We start from the raw sequence: 19,505 nt of genomic DNA, 5'->3' as shown, positions 1-19,505 counted from the left end.
TGTGGAAAAATACATTTGACATTTGAATTTGCCACGTTTACATGGACACCTTTAATTTCCGATTGACGAATCCGAACATAGTTTTCACATGAAATAAGTGATCGGGTTGACGTGTGATTTATGTAACAAGATATTTTGACGTGCTCACACTGTTTCCCACTTAATTCTGATCTAATTCGGGTCCTAATGTGAAGAGGACGAGCACGTGATCTGCTGTGCAGTGCTTCAGTACAACACCCCCGATCGTGCCGAGGATCTGTGGACGCAAGGACTGATGGGACAGTGTTGTCCTGCACTGTTTCACAGACGATGAGGGGAAGGAGAATTTTAGATGGACATGACAATCATTTATGTTAAGTAGCCTAAGCTTGTTTCCACCACAGAATAAAAAAAATAAAAAAAGGTAATTGCAACTTTTTATCTCACAATTCTGACTTTTTATCTCAGAATTGCGTGATATAGGCTAAAGTCGCTATTACGAGTTATAAAGTCAGAATAATTGTGAGATATAAACTCGCAATAGTGAGATAAAAAGTCGCCGTTATCTTTTAAAATGTTTTATTCTGTGGCGGAAACAAGCTTTCACATTTATGACATCATCGTCCGTCTCTACGCCATGTCCACATCACACACCGTTTCGGTTTTCAATCCGATCGAGTGTTTACATGTTCCATCAAACGGATTAGAAAATGTCGAAACCCAATCCGAACGACGTTTAAATCGGGTCAGTTCATTCAGATTGAAGTGGTTACATGTTTTTTATTTTTACTTTTATAAACTGCAACAAGCCAGATTACAATCGGATTATTAGGGTTCATGTAAACGCAGCTATTTCAGGAAAATTAAGAACATTTCCCCTCCAAATTCCCATTTCAAATGAAGCATCGATGTATCTTTTATCTTTTTGTAAAATACAAATTATTTAAAAAATAAAATAAAACAAGCTTCTATTTTTAAAGGCAAATTTTTTTTTTATATATATTTATTTTGCAACATAAGATTCGCTCATATAATGACAGATTGACAATATATTTGAGTCATTGTATGATCACTACAACCTCTGTTGTGTTTCTATCTTTCCCGATATGATTTGAGACTATAGAGTGTAAACAGCTGACGTTTGGCAAACCCTCACGGATCTGATCGGATCGCTGGGGTTGACAGGCATCGAGGTTTTGGAATGGTACGCTGCATAAAACAGTCAAATTATATTAAAAATAGGGATGCACGATATATCGGCATATAATAATGACCATATCAGTATCGGCCGATATATGGTCATTTTTAATGTTATCATTATCAGCCCAATATGAAAATTTGACCGATATATTATAACCGATGAATAATGTATTATTTCCTTGAGCTGAGACTCTTCAGATGTGCGCTGTTCATCATGATGGGTTTAAAACGCTTTAAATATGATTGAAATCACTTAAAAAAAGGAAAATACAGTTCATATCGGCTACATACAGTAATAATGAGAGCATCATAATTGTGTGTTTGGGACACGGCTTTAATGATGAGACTTTTGTTTTTGTAATCAGGCTCTCAAACATCATATAAAAATGTGGATTTAGATTTATCGGCCGATATATTGGTTATCGGCTCTCAAACATAAAGAATTATCGGTTATCGGCCAAAATGTTCATATCGGTGCATCCCTAAAAACTGAACATGTTTACATCGAAAGTATTTTCTGTCAGAATCCTGTGCTTCTGGGAACATTCAGTACAAACTCGTTTTCTTCATGATGCGGAGAAACTCCTGCTGGTTAACTTCTCCATCCCCGTCTCTGTCTGCTTCATCAATCATCTCCTAAAGACAGCGGGAACAAAGGGAATGTTGTGACGTCATCTGTGACGGATCAGGAGCAGGCGTGAGAGAGAGCGATCTCGTACCTGCAGCTCCTCGTCCGTGAGGTTCTCCCCGAGCTCTTTGGCCACTCTCTTCAGATTCCGGAACGATATCTTTCCAGTCTCGTCATCGTCAAACAGCCGGAAAGCCTTGAGGATTTCCTCTTTAGAGTCCTTTTCAGCCTAGAGATGTTCCCAACAGCAGTCAGAGCTTTCTGTTCTGGCGGCCTGGAATAACTGGATAATTCTGTTTAAGAAATACATTACCATTTTCTGGTTCATCACTGCCATGAAATCAGTGAACGAGATCTTCCCGGTCGCTTCCTTATCAACCTCTGCAATCATTTTCTTGATTTCCTCCTTCTTCGGCTCGAATCCCAGCGCTCTCATGGCCACCTGGAGCAGATCCTCATTACTCGCGGGATACTCGACATACACACGTCATATAGAGATACAGTCTGGCGGCACTAGTGACAATTATTAGATTTTTTGTATTAGTTTCATTAGTCAAACATTTTTTGTTTAATTTTTTTCTCTTCAAAAAGTTCCAAGTTCTATATGTTGTGTCCATATATCTATATATATCTTACTTTGAATTTATTTTTTGATTATAATTTTTCGAAAAAATCAAAAATAAGCTTTTTTTTTAATGCAAAATGTATTTTTTATTTTATTTTGAAACACAAGATTCGTTCATATAAATAAAGATATTGAACAAAATGAACAAAATATAGTAATTGTATGACTCACTCAATCACTAAAACCTCTGTTATGTTTATAGCTTCTTTACGGATACGGATTATTTGAGACTATAGAGTGTAAACAGCAGACGTTTGGCTTTTTTACATCATATCCTATCGAAAATTATTATAGTTATTATAGAACGTTCCAAGTTTAAAGTTGCCATGAAATCAATTGACACTTCTTCTTTTTTTTATGGAATATTGACATGTTTACTATAAACGATTGATGTCATCATCATTATTTTTCTAAATTCATGTTCGTAATCTTGAATCAGAATAAGTTCCTCTTGCAGCATCTCTTCTCTTCTCTGATGACGAGGGCGGGGCTTTAACCTGTCACTCACATGAGATCAACCAATAGCAAACCACAACCATCCAATCAATTCCCCACAGACAAAATCAATCCCCGCCCAACATTTGTTCTTGTTCCTGAAGCGTTTCGCACGGATACACAGCACCATAGAGAAGAAAAGAGAGGCGCAACTTTCGTTTCATGCTGACTTTAAAAGACAATGTGGTCTCAGGGTTTAGGACCCCTCCGTATAGAGATATACGTCACTAAATAGAGACAATGCAACACTGGGATGTAAACTGTGTTCATGTTTCTAATAAATGCATGGCATTATATACCTCACCTTTAACTCCTTCACCTCAATATACCCAGAAGCATCGGTGTCGAAGAGCTCGAACGCCTCTCGGATCTCCTGCCTCTGCTCCTCCGTCAGCTCAGGCTTTGGGTTGGCTTTCTTACGAGGGGCTACGGCACCCAGAGAGGGTCTTTTGGGACTAGTGGCCTGTGTCATATAGCACAGAATAGAATAGAATAGAATAGAATAGAATAGAATAGAATAGAATAGAATAGAATAGAACAGAACCTCTATTAAACAGGACCAGTTACAGTACAATGCACATTACAATACAGTTTATGAATACAAGACACATACTGTAAACATAAACTAGACAGTGCACATAAGAGATATTACAGGTTAGATAGAATAAGATTGTTAGGTGAAAGAAATAGAGAATAGCAGGAATATAAAATTCTCTGCTTTTACATAAGACTAGCATTTAATTAGCCTTGGTTGTGGATTCACTCCTAAATACCATGACAATTTTCTCTGTATGTTTTTCCCCGATGAAAAAGCAAGACCAGTAGCAATAATAAGCAACACATGCGATAATAACATATGTAACACAAACCTGAAGAAGGACATTTTTAAACACTAATGGCATTTAAACGGTCACTAAAAGGGAGTGACACTACTCTGTATAATAAATATACAAATCACACAGATTGCGACAGTTGCATTAATCGTCGTGACTCACCATCTTCACCGAGAGGAGGATAATATAAACCACACTATGGTGAAGGCTTGGCTCATGAATATTAATGACGTTCCGTGACGTTCGGTCTGTAGGCCCAACTTATTGGCTGAAAGGAAGACGTTGACAAATGGGCGGAAACCTTGACTCGTCATGATGAATAATAATTAGGAAACTTCCACACAGCCTAATAAATCAAGTCTTTTCGCCATAGTAAGCTTCGTAATAATCGTAAAAAAGCATCTTATCCCGATTATAACGCTTCTTTAAACAAACTGTGAGAATAAAATAGTATCCAGTTCACATTCTGCTTTTATCCCATAACTTGGGGGCTTTATAAAGTTAACCTATTTTTTTTATTTATTCATAAGTGCACTGATTTAGCGCACTGATTGCTGATTGGCTCAGAGTTGTTACTGGTCATGCTATTTTCTATTGGTTTCTATTGTATTATTTGTATATCTCATAAAGTATCTTGTAAACAAATACACAAACGCGCTATATTAAATTAAATGTTCTAATAATATATAAATATTAGTAATGCAAAGAACATGTAGGAACTTGATTGGTGATGTTATGAGGAGGTAAAAACTTTATTTTTACTGATTGGGCCGCGCAGTGGCGCTCTTTGACGTAGCGCTTCTCTCATTGGTTAAACTCACGTGTCAGGCTGATTCCTGATAGTTGGCTCGACCAATCAGATGTTCCTCCGCTCTCTGCTCATACGGCTCTCGTGTTTCCCTCATTATCGTTCATCACACAGCTGAAACTCGAGTGTGAGGTGAACAGGTGAGCGCTGCTATTGCTAACTGAAACTTTACAGAACTAGAACAAACTATATCTTGTATCCTGGGCTTCGAGCATAACTACTAGTTTGTAAAAGTAAGTTTGGTTGTAGCGAACTGTTCACTCGGAGTAAAACCTTAAGATAGTATAAACTAAAGTGTGCAGTGAATGGTTATCCAGCGTGTGTGATTAACGTGTAAGAGTAATTAGCAGTGTGTGTGTGATTGTTCTGTAGACTGCTGTCGGGAGCTGAGAGACACACACATGGCGACTCGTGTCAGACCGGTGAGTGTGTGAACACCTGAAACTCCTTACTATCACCTGAGTCAAGTCACCTTTGCTTTTATATAGTTTATCATCCTTCAGTTCAGCTCTCACACAGCAGCGTCACACAGTAACACACAATCAGTAATAATGATAAATAATAAGTGTATATAAACCCTATAACACTTGTGATGTTCCAGGTTAAAAATGACCGGCCTGAAAAAATTTGTTTATTCCACTTTATCACCAAATATTGGATTCAATCTTTTTGTCAACTTGTTTTCTTTAAGTTAGGACCGGTTTTAACCTGACTGATCATATGCCTCGTTGATCTGAGGATAAAGTTCCCAAATCAGTGAAAAAAGAAAGCCTGTAATACTCAAAATACTCAAAACTAAAATAGTTTGTGTGTGTATGTGCATAATAACCGAAAAAGGTGTTGCTTATAATGCTTTATACATAATTATCCAAACACTTTTCTCTCTGGATTTGATTCATACAAAATAAACAAACAAACAGTTACATAAGACAATTTCCAAAATGCACATTCATGATTACAAAGGTACACATTTCAGATATTATTACAATAGTTTTAATATTACATTAACAAATCATTCATTTTGAATTATATAATTATTTACGTGTTGAATTTACAGAGTGAAATGCACAGTTAATTTCTAAGCACAAATATTCCACAGTTAAACCCCACTGAGAGATGTGCATCTGTGTTTGTGTGTTAGTTCTTGCCCTTACTTTTTTAAACGCATCCATTCCTCTTAGTTTATACGGACTTTCTCTTATTACGAACAGCCTCTGACAATACAATTTGGAAGTAATTTCATTATATACTTTATACATTATCTGTGCAGTGTAAAACACTCCTCATTGCTCTCTTTTGTAACATAGTCAAACCAAAATGTATTCAGACACCTTCAACATTTCTTACAGTTTATTCGCTATAGTTTAGAAAATGGTGATACGATATGAGCAGAACTCAGAGTTATGAACTCAGTTGATACGTGATGCGACTTTAATCTAGTTTTAAACTGGGAGAGCGAGTCTGAGCAACGAACAGTATCAGGAAGACTATTCCAGAGTTTTGGGGCCAAATGTGAGAATGCTCTCCCTCCTTTGGTGGTTCTGGATATCCTAGGTATGACCAAAAGCCTTGAATTTAGTGATCTTAAAGAGCGCGATGGATTATAGGGCGATAGAAGATTCGTTAAATAGACTGGAGCTAAGCCGTTTAGGGCTTTATAAGTCAGTAGCAATACCTTATAATTAATATTTATAGGTACTTTATAGGTAACCAATGCAGTGATGATAAAATCAGTGTTATATGATCATATTTTCTTGATCTCGTAAGAACTCTAGCGGCGGCATTTTGGACTAACTGTAGCTTGTTTATTGAGGATGCAGGACAACCAGCTAATAAAGCATTACAGTAATCCAGTCTCGAGGTCATGAACTAACTTTTCTGTCCGTCCTTCTGTTAGACTGTCTCACACATGAATTATGTTGAATATCTGTCAGCTGTTAAATTTAACTACACAATTAGATAACACCAGTTTAGCTCAACCAATCACCAAGCAATGCTTCATTGTGTTCAGTCTGTGTGTAAAAAGAGCAAGAGTTATTAAAGAAAAACACTTCAGCAAAACATGATCAGCTCAAAGTGTCGGAATCATTTTTGGTCCCAATTGTTTTATAAATCTTACTGGTTAACTGTGTTAATTGTTCAACATTGTGGTTTATGGGTATTTCCTCTCCCGATTGGCAGTAGTTGCAGCTGTTTCTGAGAGCGTGATGTTTTCCTCCGCAGAGCAGCAAGCGCTGTGCCGTCATCGGGGGCTCGGGGTTTCTGGGCCGGCACCTCGTGGAGCGGCTAGTGGACCGCGGATACACCGTGAGTGTGTTCGACATCAGACAGGCCTATGAGCTTCCAGGAGTCACGTTTCACCTAGGAGACTTGTGTGACAAACAGGTGAGGATCGTTCAGTGTCACACACACACACACACACACACACACACACACACACACACACACACACACACACACACGAGGGGCTTTCGCACCGGAGGAACCTTTTCCTAGTTCCTAGAACTACTGGCAGAAGTTCCCGGATTTTGGCGTGTTCGCACCGCAGGATCCAGGAACGATGTTAGTTTTAGGAACTCTTTTGTAGGAACTAAATTTACTCCTCCTTAAGAGTCAAAATAAAAGTCCCAACAACAAGCATGTCTTACGTCACTTCCTACTGGCGGTGCGAACGCAACCAGGAAAACGTTCCTATGGGAGCCACTAGTTCTCGGGGAGCCGGTGATCTCCCTGGTGTGAGCGCCCCCAGTCTGCCACTGAGACCCTGTGGTCTTCACGCTCTCAGCTGTTCTCCTCATGTCTTCAGGCTTTGCTGTCGGCTCTGAAGGAAGTGTCTGTCGTGTTTCACTGCGCCTCTCCGGCTCCGGGCAGCGACGACCGGTCTCTGTTCCAGAGGGTCAATGTCGATGGGACACGGACGGTCATACAGGCCTGTCTCGAGGCCGGAGTTCAGGTGTGTGTGGTATCATTCCTAGGGTGTAACAGTACATCATGGCACAATATATCGCAATACAATATGCAATAAAAATTACTGTGTGTGAAAAAATGCAAGTTTTCAGAGTTGTAGTGTCAGTTCTACATTAAACTACTATATATAATGTTGAATATAATGTAGAATAATGCGCTGGGGGAATATGTGTGTGTCCTGATAATGCCAGATGTCTGATGTTACCAGTAAAAGTGTCCGACATTATTTGAAATATATCTAGTCAGTGAAAGAGTTCAAGCATATTCATCTACAATAATTCAGTATTTTCATCTTCAGAATCATATTGTTATTCTGGCGTCTCTGTTGTCCTGAGCTCTGGGTTTCAGCACCAAGTCCAAGACTATTCATTTACACACTCAATGTAACACCAAATTTAGCATTATCAACAATCATATGTCTTGGGAGTATTACAATAATATGGTATCGTGAGTTCAGTATCAGTGATGTGTATCGAATCGTGACGTGAGGGTCTCGTTACACCCCTAATAATTCCACATCGTGCGAAAGATTGGATATATCTGTGTGTAAGATTGGATATATCTGTGTGTAAGATTGGACATAACTTTACACAGAGAGTACTGGTAAGTGATGGTATCACACACACATAATATTCACTTAAAGTCTACTAAAGCTAAAGTAAATGAGTTCAACTAAAGGTTTCTCTGGCCATCACATATTAATGTATCGTGTAAATAAACGTAATTTACATTCAAATGTTGAAAGTCAGTATTTTTTTTTCCTTTGAAAGAAATTAATACTTTTATTCAGCAAAGACGCATTAAATCGATCAAACATGCCAGTAAAGACATTTATAATGTTATAAAAGTATTCTAATAACATTAAATGTCTGTCTTATGAACATTTTTCATTAAATTTTTCATTTCATTAAAATTATTTTCTTCCTCCGTATTCGTCTGTTTTTTTTCAGCACAAATATCTAAACATTCTCCAAACAAGATGCATTTACTTGAAGCAAAATTACTGAAGATATTAAGTCTGTTTTTTTAAGTTTTCTCAAGTTAATTGAGTTTATGCTTTAAAAAATTGTGCCAATGGGGTCAGAAATATGAGCTGTTTTCAACATTGATAATCATAAATGTTTCTGATCATCAAATCATCATATTAGTGATTTCTGAAGGATCATGTGACACTGAAGACTGGAGTAATGATGCTGAAAATTCAACTTTGATCACAGGAATAAATTACACTTTACTAGATATTCACATAGAAATAGCCAGTTTACAATGTAATATTTCAAAATAATTATTTGTTTATTATATATTAATTACTGTATTACATATAAACAGCCTTGGTGAGCAGAAGAGACTTTCCAAACATAAAAATAAATAAAAAATCAACCCAAGAATAAAGTACACGCCTCACTCATGAACATGTATTCATTTGGTACATTCAATACTGATATAGTCTTGTACAGTATGCACAGTGGCTCCATCTCGGTCCACCAAGGGTTTTCATATGGGTGTCTGTGGTAGCTGGCAGCATTAAGTCCCATTTAATCTGGAATATTCTTTTAAATGATGTGTTCACAGAAACTGGTATTGACCAGCAGTGCTAGTGTGGTGTTTGAAGGAACGGACATCAAGAATGGAAAAGAGGATTTGCCTTATGCAAAAAAGCCAATTGATTATTATACAGCGACCAAAATCCAGCAGGAGAAGGTGTGTATGAATCATATCTGGTGTCATTTCTCTCCATTACTGTACTCGGTATTGTATGAAAGCTTGTTTCCGCCACAGAATAAAAAATATAAAAGGTAATTGCGACTCTTTATCGCACAATTCTGACTTTTTTCTCTCACAATTGAGTTTACATCTAGCAATTCTGACTTTTCTCTCACAATTGAGTTTACATCTAGCAATTCTGACTTTTTATCTTAGAACTGCGTGATATAAAGTCCAAATTGTGAGAGAGAAACTCTCAATCCTGACTTTTTTTCTCAGAATTGCAACTTTATAACTCAATTTGGAGATATAAAGTTAGAATTGCTTGTTATAAAGTTTTTTTCCTTAGAATTGGACTTTATAACACGCAATTGTGAGTTAATATCTCGTAATTTTGAGAAATAAAGTAAATAAAATGTTGTAATTATGTTTTTAAGTGTTTTGCTCTATGGCTGAAACCATCTTCTATAGTATTGCTCTTTAGCTCTCTTCTGAAGTGAACCCTCTCCCTGACGTTGGTTGATGTGTGTTATGATTGATCATCTGTGTCGTCTGCTCAGCTGGTGTTGGAGGCCTGCAGTAAAGAGAAGGGTTTCCTTACTGTCGCTATTCGTCCTCACGGCATCTTCGGGCCCCGGGACCCTCAGTTAGTGCCCATCCTGGTGGATTCGGCCCGCAGAGGAAAGATGAAGTTCATCATCGGGTGAGAGAGGGCGATGTTGGGCTGAAACACTTAAAGGACAAGTTCGGTATTTTACACTTAAAGCCCTGTTTACAGATCGTATCTGATGAAATAGAACGGTTAAGATAAAAATTTGGACACATGCTCCTGTCCCGAGAATTTTAGGTTTATTTCGCTTCCCCCCCACCCCACCCCCACAATGGTTGTCTATATGCACTGGAAGATTCCGTCCTAAAAACACATTAAACTTTCGTTTACAAAGACGTGAAACTCACCGAGTGGTCAGGGGGTGTTCACTGATATGTTCACTCAAAAATCGCTGAAAAAGATGCATTCCAACAGGTTTTATCGTAGTTTTTGTCCAACTCCATTGACTTAATAGGACGTGCTGTGAGACCGCAGCACCTTTACGGTATTACTCCGCCGCTTCTTCTTCTGCTTCTTCTGTGTATTCAATGAAATGCCGTGGTTTGCTTGCAATTGGCAAAGGTGCATTATCGCCACCAACTGGGCTGGAGTGTCTATTATTCAAGCTCTCAACGGAAGAATCACGGGTGTGACGCGTTTGGCAAAATAGGTCCACAAAAGCGAAATAAACCTAAAATTCTCGGGACAGGAGCATGTGTCCAAATTTTAATCTTAACCGTTCTATTTCATCAGATACGATCTGTAAACAGGGCTTTAAGTGTAAAATACCGAACTTGTCCTTTAAGCTAACTTTCCCTGGAAAGTTTTTGAACACACACACACACACACACACAGACACACACACACACACACACAGATACGGGTCCTTGAAAGTGCTTGAATTTATTTTGTGCAAGAAGTTTTCTGGAAAACATTCCATATTATTCCCTCCAGTGCGCTGATGTGTTATTTCACCACCGCTTCATGGTAGGGCTGTGCAATTAATTGAATTCCGGTTTCGATTTCGGCTCCCAACGATCACCAAAATAGTACAATCGAGTAAAAACGATTATTTTGCCATGTTCTGTTGTGCAAGAACACTCTTATTTAGTCTTGTGTTCTGAGTGACACGCGCACATCCGCCCCTCCCGAAGCCGTAAACTCTCTCAGCTTGAATGTTTAAACTGATAAGACTTAAAGAAGTGAAAATGATCAACTTTAGTTACGATGTAATGCTGGTCCGATTGTGCAAGTGACAATTCCGTCATGTCCCGACTCCTGAATGCGAGAGTGTAGTTTCGACGCTTGCCATGTCGAGAGACAGAGAGAGAGAAGACGCGGCGCCGCTGAACACTCGAGTCACGCCGTTTGTGAAATTGTGTCTTGGAGAAAATTTTTAAATGATAGATTTGATTTTATAATCTGTGTGGATTAATTTAGGCGACTCATACAATCTACATGCTAAAGTGAATCGATGTTTGCGGGGGAATTTCCCGCATTATAAGTGGTAGACCTGCGGGGAAATTAAAACACTTGTTGAAGTATTATCTGTTATATTATTTATTTTAATAGTTCAAAAAGTACAATAAATGTTCACATTAAAAAAAAGTAAGAATTGTTAATAAATGCAACACGTTCCCAAAGTGAAATAATCGTGTTACATAATCGTGATTTCAATACTGACCAAAATAATCGTGATTTATGATTTTCCTTAATCGAGCAGTCCTACTTAACATGGCCTATAAACACCAGCTTGCTTGATTTACGTTAGTGACGTGCATGTACGCGTTGCGTTAAAGCAGTAGTTCACTTTCAAATGAAAGTTAGCCCATGAGTTACTCCCGTCAAGCCGTGCTGGCAGATGTTTGTGTGAGAGTGTATGCAGAGTTTCATTTGATCGCCAAACGCAAAGAACATGTCAAATGTCAGAATAAAAAGTGACATAACTATTGAGAAATGTGTCCTAATGATTGTTAAAAAACTGCAATAAAACTGCACTGATCCGAATGCCAAAGAAAAGGCTCCTCTAAGGTCTCAGTGGCAGAGCAGGTTAGTCCACTAGGTGGCAGAATCACACCTGCAATATTACCTCGTCTGTCTGTCAGCATCCGTCTGACATGAAATGCCATGTTATATTAGTAAACATAACGATGAAGAATATCAGTTTCAGAGCAAGAAATCAACAAAGACTAAAGAGCATCTCTCCTGAACCAGTACCCTCTAGATGTGTTACAGTACTCTGATACTGCAGAGCACACTGAGCTCAGCCCATAGTGGAGGTAATGGTCCCGCACTGCACAGTTTGGGTTCCTCAATCACAGCCGGGAGCAATCGCTTGTTTTGGGGAACTGAACAGACATTCTTATTCCTCTCTTTGGCTTATTGCTCACTGTGACCACGTACTGTGATGGAGAGAGACGAGTGATGGGTTTTTCAATGGCTACCAATTGCTTTATTTTCAGTGATACCATTGGCTAGAGAGCAGCTGGCTAGTTTAAGCAGCTGTTACTTAAACACTTTTACACATTTCAGTTATTTTTCTAATTTAATTAGGAATATTTAAAAGCACCCTGATTTATCCATTGATAATGCTGTTGGTAAACTGTCCAGTTGACTCGAGGTAGTTTACACTTTTGTTGGGCATTTTGAAGAACTGAAAAGGGGTCATGCCATGACAAATCAATCTTGCCTTATTAGACAAATTTGTCTGTCCACATTAGACGCGACAGCGAGATGCGTCAAAATCAATCGAAACCCACAGCTAGGGCTGTCACGATATGATCTCGCGATTATCGCGTCCAAAATAAAAGTTTGTATTTACATAAGTGTGTGTGTGTACTGTGTAGAATTATTTTATGTATATAAATACACACACATGCTTGTATATATTTAAGAAATATTTGCATGTATATACAGTTTATAGATTTATATATTTTTTTTTTAATATACATGCACGTATGTGTATTTAAGTATACAAAATAATTATACACAGTACACACACACATTTATTATGAATACAAACTTTTATTTTGGATGCGATAATCGCGATATCATATCGTGACAGCCCTACCCACAGCCAATCAGAACAGTGTGGGCGGAGTCTCGCGGCGAGTGCACCGCACCACAGAGTAATCTTGACGACACTCGCAAGAAAATGGATAAGTAGCTACATAATCAAATTCACAAATATTACACCATTTAAACATTATTCAAATACATACTGAGTTACTGAAACAAACTTTGTCAATGGAAAACACATCCATTTGTTTAATTTCAATATCTGAGGTGAATTATCCACTGTTGCTTTTACAGCTACAAAGCTGGAGCACTAAATTATGTTCAAAGTCACATGACACGCTTTTAACATTAAATAAAGCACATAAACAGCACCTGAGATTATCATCGCCACACTTTGTGTTTGTTGTTCCAGCGCGACGTCGCAGAAAAATAGAAACCGTTTCTAAAATAGTCGTCACGTGTCGCCGTCGTGCCTGGTTAGGACAAACACTCTGATCAACATGGAGAAGAACATTTTATTGTGCGTTGCGTGTAGTTAGGACACGGTGTGAGAGGTTTTTGTACCTTTAAAACATCCTCATGATCAAAGAATTTATTTAATAAAGGTCCAAAAACGGCTCGTTGGGATATTGTGGGATCTGTGATGTCACACGGGCAAATACATTTGCATATGCCCGCCTCTAGAGCTAGACATTAGCGAATAGTTATGAATCGTCGCATCATAGGCCCCGCCCACTGGTGTTCAGGCACGTAACGGCTGATATAAGCCTACGCTGGTCAAAAGCAAACAGAAGCCATTATAATGACTGACACCATACACATTTCTGACGGACTCGCTGGAGTCTGTCCACAGCAGGACAGATGGAGGAGGAAACAGAGGTGTACAGGAGCGTTCACTTTGACGTGTCCTGTTAAACGGCTGGTTTGAGTCTCTGGACAGACTTCAGAAGGAAGTCAGGAACAAGCGGGTGGTTCATTTTTAATGGCGTCCTGGATCCATATGTTTGTTCGGAGCGTTTGACTGCCAACTCTCCATTACACTGTGCCTCGTTTGCAAAGAAACGTTTACTGATGAAATGTTTTCAAAGCATGCAATAGCGAGTGGGCGTTGATACTGTTTCCTATACAGTGACGTTAGCTAATCATAACAGTGGGTGTTTACTGAGAAGCCTTAAAGGAGCCGCACATTAAAAACGGATCAGAATGAGGGTTAAACTTTTTGCATTATAAGAGAACCTCGAGGAACATTAAAATAATATAAAATAATAAAAAATCCTAAGATCCGATCTTTCCATCTCTGCTCTTCAGTTGATTGCTTCAGTGTTGCAGCTCCTCAACTCCAATCAATCGCAACAAGCTTTGTGCTTTGCTTATGATTTGAAACCAAGTCTCAGCTTTCAAATTCTGTCCATTTTATTATGAAATTCAAGCAATGAAAACCGTTTTGGCGCCTTTTTACAAGATGTAACATCAGTCTCTGGTGTCCCTTACAATGTTTCTGTGACGTTTCAGCTAAAAATACCCCACAGATCATTTATTATACCATGTTGTAAATAGCATGTTTTTCCTTCCACTCAAAAATGAAGAAAAAAAAAGTAGTTTTCGTGCTTGTATCTTTAAATGCAAATGAGCTGCTGCTTCCCGCACCCATATCCAGAAGAGTATGTATGCTTTATTTATAAATTTTTGCTGATCCGATCACTTGCTCAAACTTAAATGATCCGAACCATGAACTTTGCTTTTCATTTATTACTTAAAGCTCATTTGAAGTTCTTCGATACTACATCATAGCCTACTACTAGCCTAACTGATAAAGTTCAACATTATTTAAAACAAGTGAACAGTCAGTAATAAAATAAGAACAAATACACAAATTACATCAGAGATGAAACTAAATAACAAAGTTACAAAGTCTAACTCTAGTGTTCAGGGACAGAAATTAATAATTAAGCCTAAATGTAAAATAACACTATTTGTTCACTGTATAAATTATAGTTTCATCTGTCAAAGCTGTATTTTGATGTTTTATTAATATTAATGACAAACAGGAGGAATATTAGGCTGATGTCACTTTAAGACCGAATAAACTGACATCTGTTCCTTTCTCAGCTGTTCACTTCTGACAGAGCCGAGAGAATACTTGCAGAGACGAGCATTTAGACATCATTTGGTGTGTTTGTGTCCGTTCAAGAGCAAGGAAACATGAAAGAGGAATCAATTCAGTGTTGGAGCGCTATCTGACACACACACACACACACACACACACACACACACACTCTCTCACTCTCACTCTCACTCTCTCTTCGTCTCTGTGTGCGCTTCGGGTGTGTGCGGCCGTGTGCACAGATAAAGCGCAAGTCCTGATTTTCGCCTCTTCCGCGTTTACAATTATTTGAATGTGTAAATGATGGCGCTTATAATAAGGCAAAATTATTAGTTTTATGGCTGAATTTTATAGACATGTATTTTCAAACAGCTGTTTTTTTTGTTCTCAATTCTTAGACTGCAAATATCCAGTTTTAAAAGATACAGATTCAAGTTTTCAAGATGAATAAATTCAGTGCTGTCTGATTGCAGAGACGGATCCAATCTTGTGGACTTCACCTATGTGGAGAATGTGGTTCATGGGCATATCTTAGCAGCTGAACACCTGAAGGCTGATTCTCCGCTCTGCGCTCAGGTATGTGGACCAGAGACCGAAGGAGAGTTTCTAGATGCACGTGTGTGTGTGTGTGTGTGTGTGTGTGTGTGTGTGTGTGTGTGTGTGTACTGTGTAAACATCCCGCATTACTGATGCATAAAGTTTTGACTCTCATATCCAGGGAAATGCTGTGATAAAACACTCTCTCATAGGGGTTTTCAGTCATTCATAAAGTGCAGCGACGGTCAATGAGTCTCTTTATATGCATATTTTTAGCACAACCTGAGAGACCTTGAGTTTTGTCATGCAATTGTCCAGTCAGGGAACATGAGAATTTCCTAGATGCTCTGGAAAACAAACATGGTGTGTTTGTTTTGTTTTTTTGTAAGATGCGGCCAATAGGAGCTTGGGACAGCTAAACATATCTGCCCTATTCGGACGGGACTAGTTTAACATGGAGAGGAGGGGTAGAGTAACTAACCAGAGCTTCTCTGTGATTTTTTTTGTCCCGTCTGAATGTGCATCTCAGTGATCATGATGGGCAATGTCAGTAAAGATTACGGTGACTTTTACCTTCAGTAAAAAGGTCCGGGAAAAATGACCCGCTGAATAGACCCGCTGTAAATATGTACGTAAATATTCTGTCATTTCCGGTTTAAAAGTAGTTTTCCGCGTTTTTTCATTCAGATCAGAGAGAAGATCGACAGCACTTGTTAGAGGCACGAAACATCTTTTAGCGTTAGACAAGTGTCTATTACCAACACAATCCACTCTGAAGTTAATACATCGTTCGACCGGACATAACTGTTTTATATATATAAATATAGGTTATATGCGTTTGTGCACATGATGTCAGGAAGCAGCGTAATACACACATGACGACAGGAGTGACGGCGGTGTGTAAATCGAGTTACTCTCCTACTTCTGCTAGTTTTACTGAGATATCTTATCCTGTGCGAATTGGCCTTTAATATTACAGACGTCCTGAGGTAAAATTAAATCACTCCATCTACCCTTGTAAAGCTAAAGCTAATCCCGTCCGAATAGTGTGTTACGAGTGTATGATCTGAATCTTGCAGTAACCCACATTAGCTGGCCAATGATCTACCAGTAGCATGTTATATTATCATAAATGCTCTTTCACCTATTGCAACTAAAATGAGCTGTTCATTCACGAGAGAGGCCATGTTAGTAGTAGTAGTAGCAGCAAAACTCATTAAGCAATGGTTAATTAAGCATTGCAGAAAAATGCTGCCCCACAGTGTGCCAGAAACATGACACGGCAGAACTTCCTCTGTGTGAAAGTGCTTAAATATTACAGGTGTTGCTCACATAAAGTGTCTGAGAACCTCACAAAAGCTTTTTATTTTTGGCAAACTTGTGGCTAATGGTTCTGCTGAACACATGAACATTTTGACACAACTAGCAAACAGCTCTTGTGTGCAAATATTGTGTTTGGCCCTCTCCAGATTTTCGGACTTTTCAGTTGGATCCGAATCAAAATTACAGGTGTGGATCCTCCCCCGGGTGTTTCAGGTGTGAACATTACAGGTGTGAAAACAGACGAAATTTGGTCCGATGAAAAGAGGTAGTCTCGGTCCGGATCAAACTGAACAAAGGTTTGGTTCGTTTCTAGTGTGAACGCATTTTCTGTTTGGTTCGGACTTTCAGAACATTTAGAGGAAGTTCTGGATGTTCCCGCAGGATTGCTCGCAGTCTTCTCCTCCTTTCCTGTCGGCGACGATAAAATGTTCGCACAACGAGGACGTTCATTTGGCGAATGTGAACTAGCCTTGAGTATAGCTGGTGCTGCAGGGAGTAATGCTGTAATAATAACAGTATAGTGCCAACTATATGCGTCTGTTCATTCATTCTTGTCAAAGTTACCCGCCGATCTGACAACACGCTGATGTCAGACGCACGTCTGTTTACAAACCAATCAATGTCAAGATGGAGCCCATATAGATGATGACGACAGGACGCAAGTGTGTCATGTAAAGCTCTTTAGTGCGCTCGCACAATTGCAGTGTGAAACCAAACCAAAACTGTACCTCATCCAGTTTCACTGTTCTCGCACTAACAGGCTTACCACATAACGAATGACGAGCCGGTGCGCTTCTGGGACTTCATGTCGCAGGTTCTGGTGGGTCTGGGCTACAGCGCTCCTCGGCTGCACCTGCCCTACGCACTGGTGTACGGGTTATCTCTGCTGCTGTGGCTGATCACGCTCGTGCTGCGCCCGCTCGTCCAGATCAAGCCCACCTTCACCCCGATGCGGGTCGCCCTGGCCGGCACACACCACTACTACAGCTGCGCTCGGGCCAAGCAGGACCTGGGCTACCGGCCCCCGGTAAGCTTACAGGAGGCCATCGCACGCACTGTGGAGAGCTACCCGCACCTACGCCAGGGGGCGTAGCAGAGTTCGAGGATCTGCGGGATCAACAACGCACTTACAGGAGGAGTTCACTTCAGAACTAACATTTCCTGATCATTTACGTCATACTCGTGTCTTTCTTTCTTCAGTGGAAAAGAAATGAAGGTTTTTGAGGAAAACATCCCAGGATTTTCTCCATATAGTGACTTCAATGGGGTCCAACGAGTTGAAGGTCGAGATGTGAGTTTCAGTGCAGCTTCAAAGTCTCGACACGATCCAGACGAGGAATTAGAGTCTGATCTAGACAAACCAGCCGACATTTTATGACACAAATAAACATTTATATACTTTTTAATCATAAACGCTCGGCACATCATTGTTTTACATTTTTGTTTATTTATTTATTTTGTAAATGGCGTTTGACTTAGTCTTTGTAAACAATAGGTCTGTTCTTCCGCCTATGTCACGCTTGACCTTTCAACGTAATGTGTGGCGCATCACAGCTAGTGCAAGATGAGCATCTGTGGTTAATGAATGAATGGAATGAATGAATGAATGAATGAATGAATGAAATGTCGGCTGGTTTGTCTAGATCAGACTCTTATTCCTCGTCTGGATCGTGTCGAGACTTTGAAGCTGCACTGAAACTCTCATCTCGACCTTCAACCCGTTGGACCCCATTGAAGACACTATATGGAGAAAATCCTGGAATGTTTTCCTCAAAAACCTTCATTTCTTTTTCGACTGAAGAAAGACAGACATGAACATCTTGGGTGACGTGGAGGAGAGTAACTATCAGGAGATTTTAATTCTGAAGTGAACTCCTCCTTTAATCATTCCTATGCTAAACGTGCCTCTTCACCAGGACGTGACAGCATGTGATGTTGAATTCACATGGTAGATATGGACGATTGTCTCGTCCGACTTTGTTCCGAAAGAATTCCGACTATGAATAGCTCTATTCAGTTTTTCTGAAACTTGTCACTATAAATTTCAAATCAAGTTTCTAATTGTCACATTCCTCCTTCAGTACAGCATGAGATAGCATTCACTTCCTGTTTTACTGTTTCTAAAGGGATATTTCACTTAAGAATGTACTTTGTCATTCCAAACCCATAAGAGTTTCCTTCGTCTTCAAAACATGGAAGATATTTTTAATTAGATTTGCTTGAGGTTTCTGTTGCTCAATTGAAAGTTAATTACCGCAAAACTTGACTCTTCAAAAATGTTCATAAAGACGTTAAGTGTAAATGTAATCTAGGGAAAAATGTGATGTGCGATAACTTGTTAAATAATGTGCTGTTCTATATGCGATATGATATTGCTTAAAGTGTGTAAAATCTATTTAAATTAAAAAATTAAAGTGAAAAATGTTTCATTCTTTCTGTGAAATTATTCTTTCATTACAGAAATAGTCACAAATCTGACAATGGCATTTTAACATTAATGTAAAAACCTTTTGCTCAAATTGGTAATGTATAGTTAATCAACCTGAACTTCACATTAAGAACATCCAGGTAAACACAAGCACCTGAAACTAGGGGTGGACGATTAGTTCATTTTGTTATTTTAATTTATCTTTACTAAAAATAAGAACAAAGAGGCAAATAAAGTAAACAGTGCTTTAAGTTTTCATGTACATTA

The 19,505-nt window shown here is 38.9% G+C and overlaps 2 protein-coding genes across 4 annotated transcripts; one reads left to right on the top strand and one right to left on the bottom strand.

Moving 5' to 3' along the window:
• Nucleotides 1–979: 979 nt before the first annotated feature.
• On the bottom strand, nt 980–3,940 carry cetn2 (centrin, EF-hand protein, 2). 2 transcript variants are annotated; one of them, XM_082178470.1, is made up of 5 exons: nt 3,923–3,940; nt 3,232–3,390; nt 2,121–2,249; nt 1,899–2,036; nt 980–1,815 (listed from the first exon to the last, which is right to left on the bottom strand). In XM_082178470.1, exons 1-5 carry the CDS (start codon nt 3,923–3,925, stop codon nt 1,726–1,728), a joined length of 519 nt encoding a protein of 172 aa, XP_082034596.1. In that variant the 5' UTR covers nt 3,926–3,940; the 3' UTR covers nt 980–1,725. The 2 variants fall into 2 exon arrangements, with proteins under 2 accessions (XP_082034596.1, XP_082034595.1); XM_082178469.1 differs by lacking the exon at nt 3,923–3,940 and adding an exon at nt 3,797–3,844.
• Nucleotides 3,941–4,628: 688 nt separating this feature from the next.
• nsdhl (NAD(P) dependent 3-beta-hydroxysteroid dehydrogenase NSDHL) lies at nt 4,629–19,247 on the top strand. 2 transcript variants are annotated; one of them, XM_082178408.1, is made up of 8 exons: nt 4,629–4,708; nt 4,941–4,990; nt 6,792–6,953; nt 7,375–7,521; nt 9,108–9,236; nt 9,800–9,942; nt 15,424–15,526; nt 17,571–19,247. In XM_082178408.1, exons 2-8 carry the CDS (start codon nt 4,970–4,972, stop codon nt 17,901–17,903), a joined length of 1,038 nt encoding a protein of 345 aa, XP_082034534.1. In that variant the 5' UTR covers nt 4,629–4,708; nt 4,941–4,969; the 3' UTR covers nt 17,904–19,247. The 2 variants fall into 2 exon arrangements, with proteins under 2 accessions (XP_082034534.1, XP_082034535.1); XM_082178409.1 differs by having other exon boundaries at nt 4,703–4,801.
• Nucleotides 19,248–19,505: the final 258 nt, after the last annotated feature.

This window comes from Leuciscus leuciscus, assembly GCF_965113295.1.
Source record: "Leuciscus leuciscus genome assembly, chromosome: 8".
Classification (NCBI taxonomy): Eukaryota; Metazoa; Chordata; class Actinopteri; order Cypriniformes; family Leuciscidae; genus Leuciscus; species Leuciscus leuciscus.
The sequence above is the reverse complement of the archived record's forward strand: the minus strand, read 5'-3'. Positions and strand labels throughout refer to the sequence as shown.

Coding starts and splice junctions, on each gene's coding strand:
- nsdhl (XM_082178408.1), top strand. CDS start 4,970: ATGGCGACTCGTGTCAGACCG. Junction 6,954..7,374: donor GAGACTTGTGTGACAAACAG/GTGAGGATCGTT, acceptor TCATGTCTTCAG/GCTTTGCTGTCGGCTCTGAA. Junction 9,237..9,799: donor CCAAAATCCAGCAGGAGAAG/GTGTGTATGAAT, acceptor TCGTCTGCTCAG/CTGGTGTTGGAGGCCTGCAG.
- cetn2 (XM_082178469.1), bottom strand. CDS start 3,829: ATGCCATTAGTGTTTAAAAATGTCCTTCTTCAG. Junction 2,250..3,231: donor TTGAGGTGAAGGAGTTAAAG/GTGAGGTATATA, acceptor GATCTGCTCCAG/GTGGCCATGAGAGCGCTGGG. Junction 1,816..1,898: donor TCACGGACGAGGAGCTGCAG/GTACGAGATCGC, acceptor CGCTGTCTTTAG/GAGATGATTGATGAAGCAGA.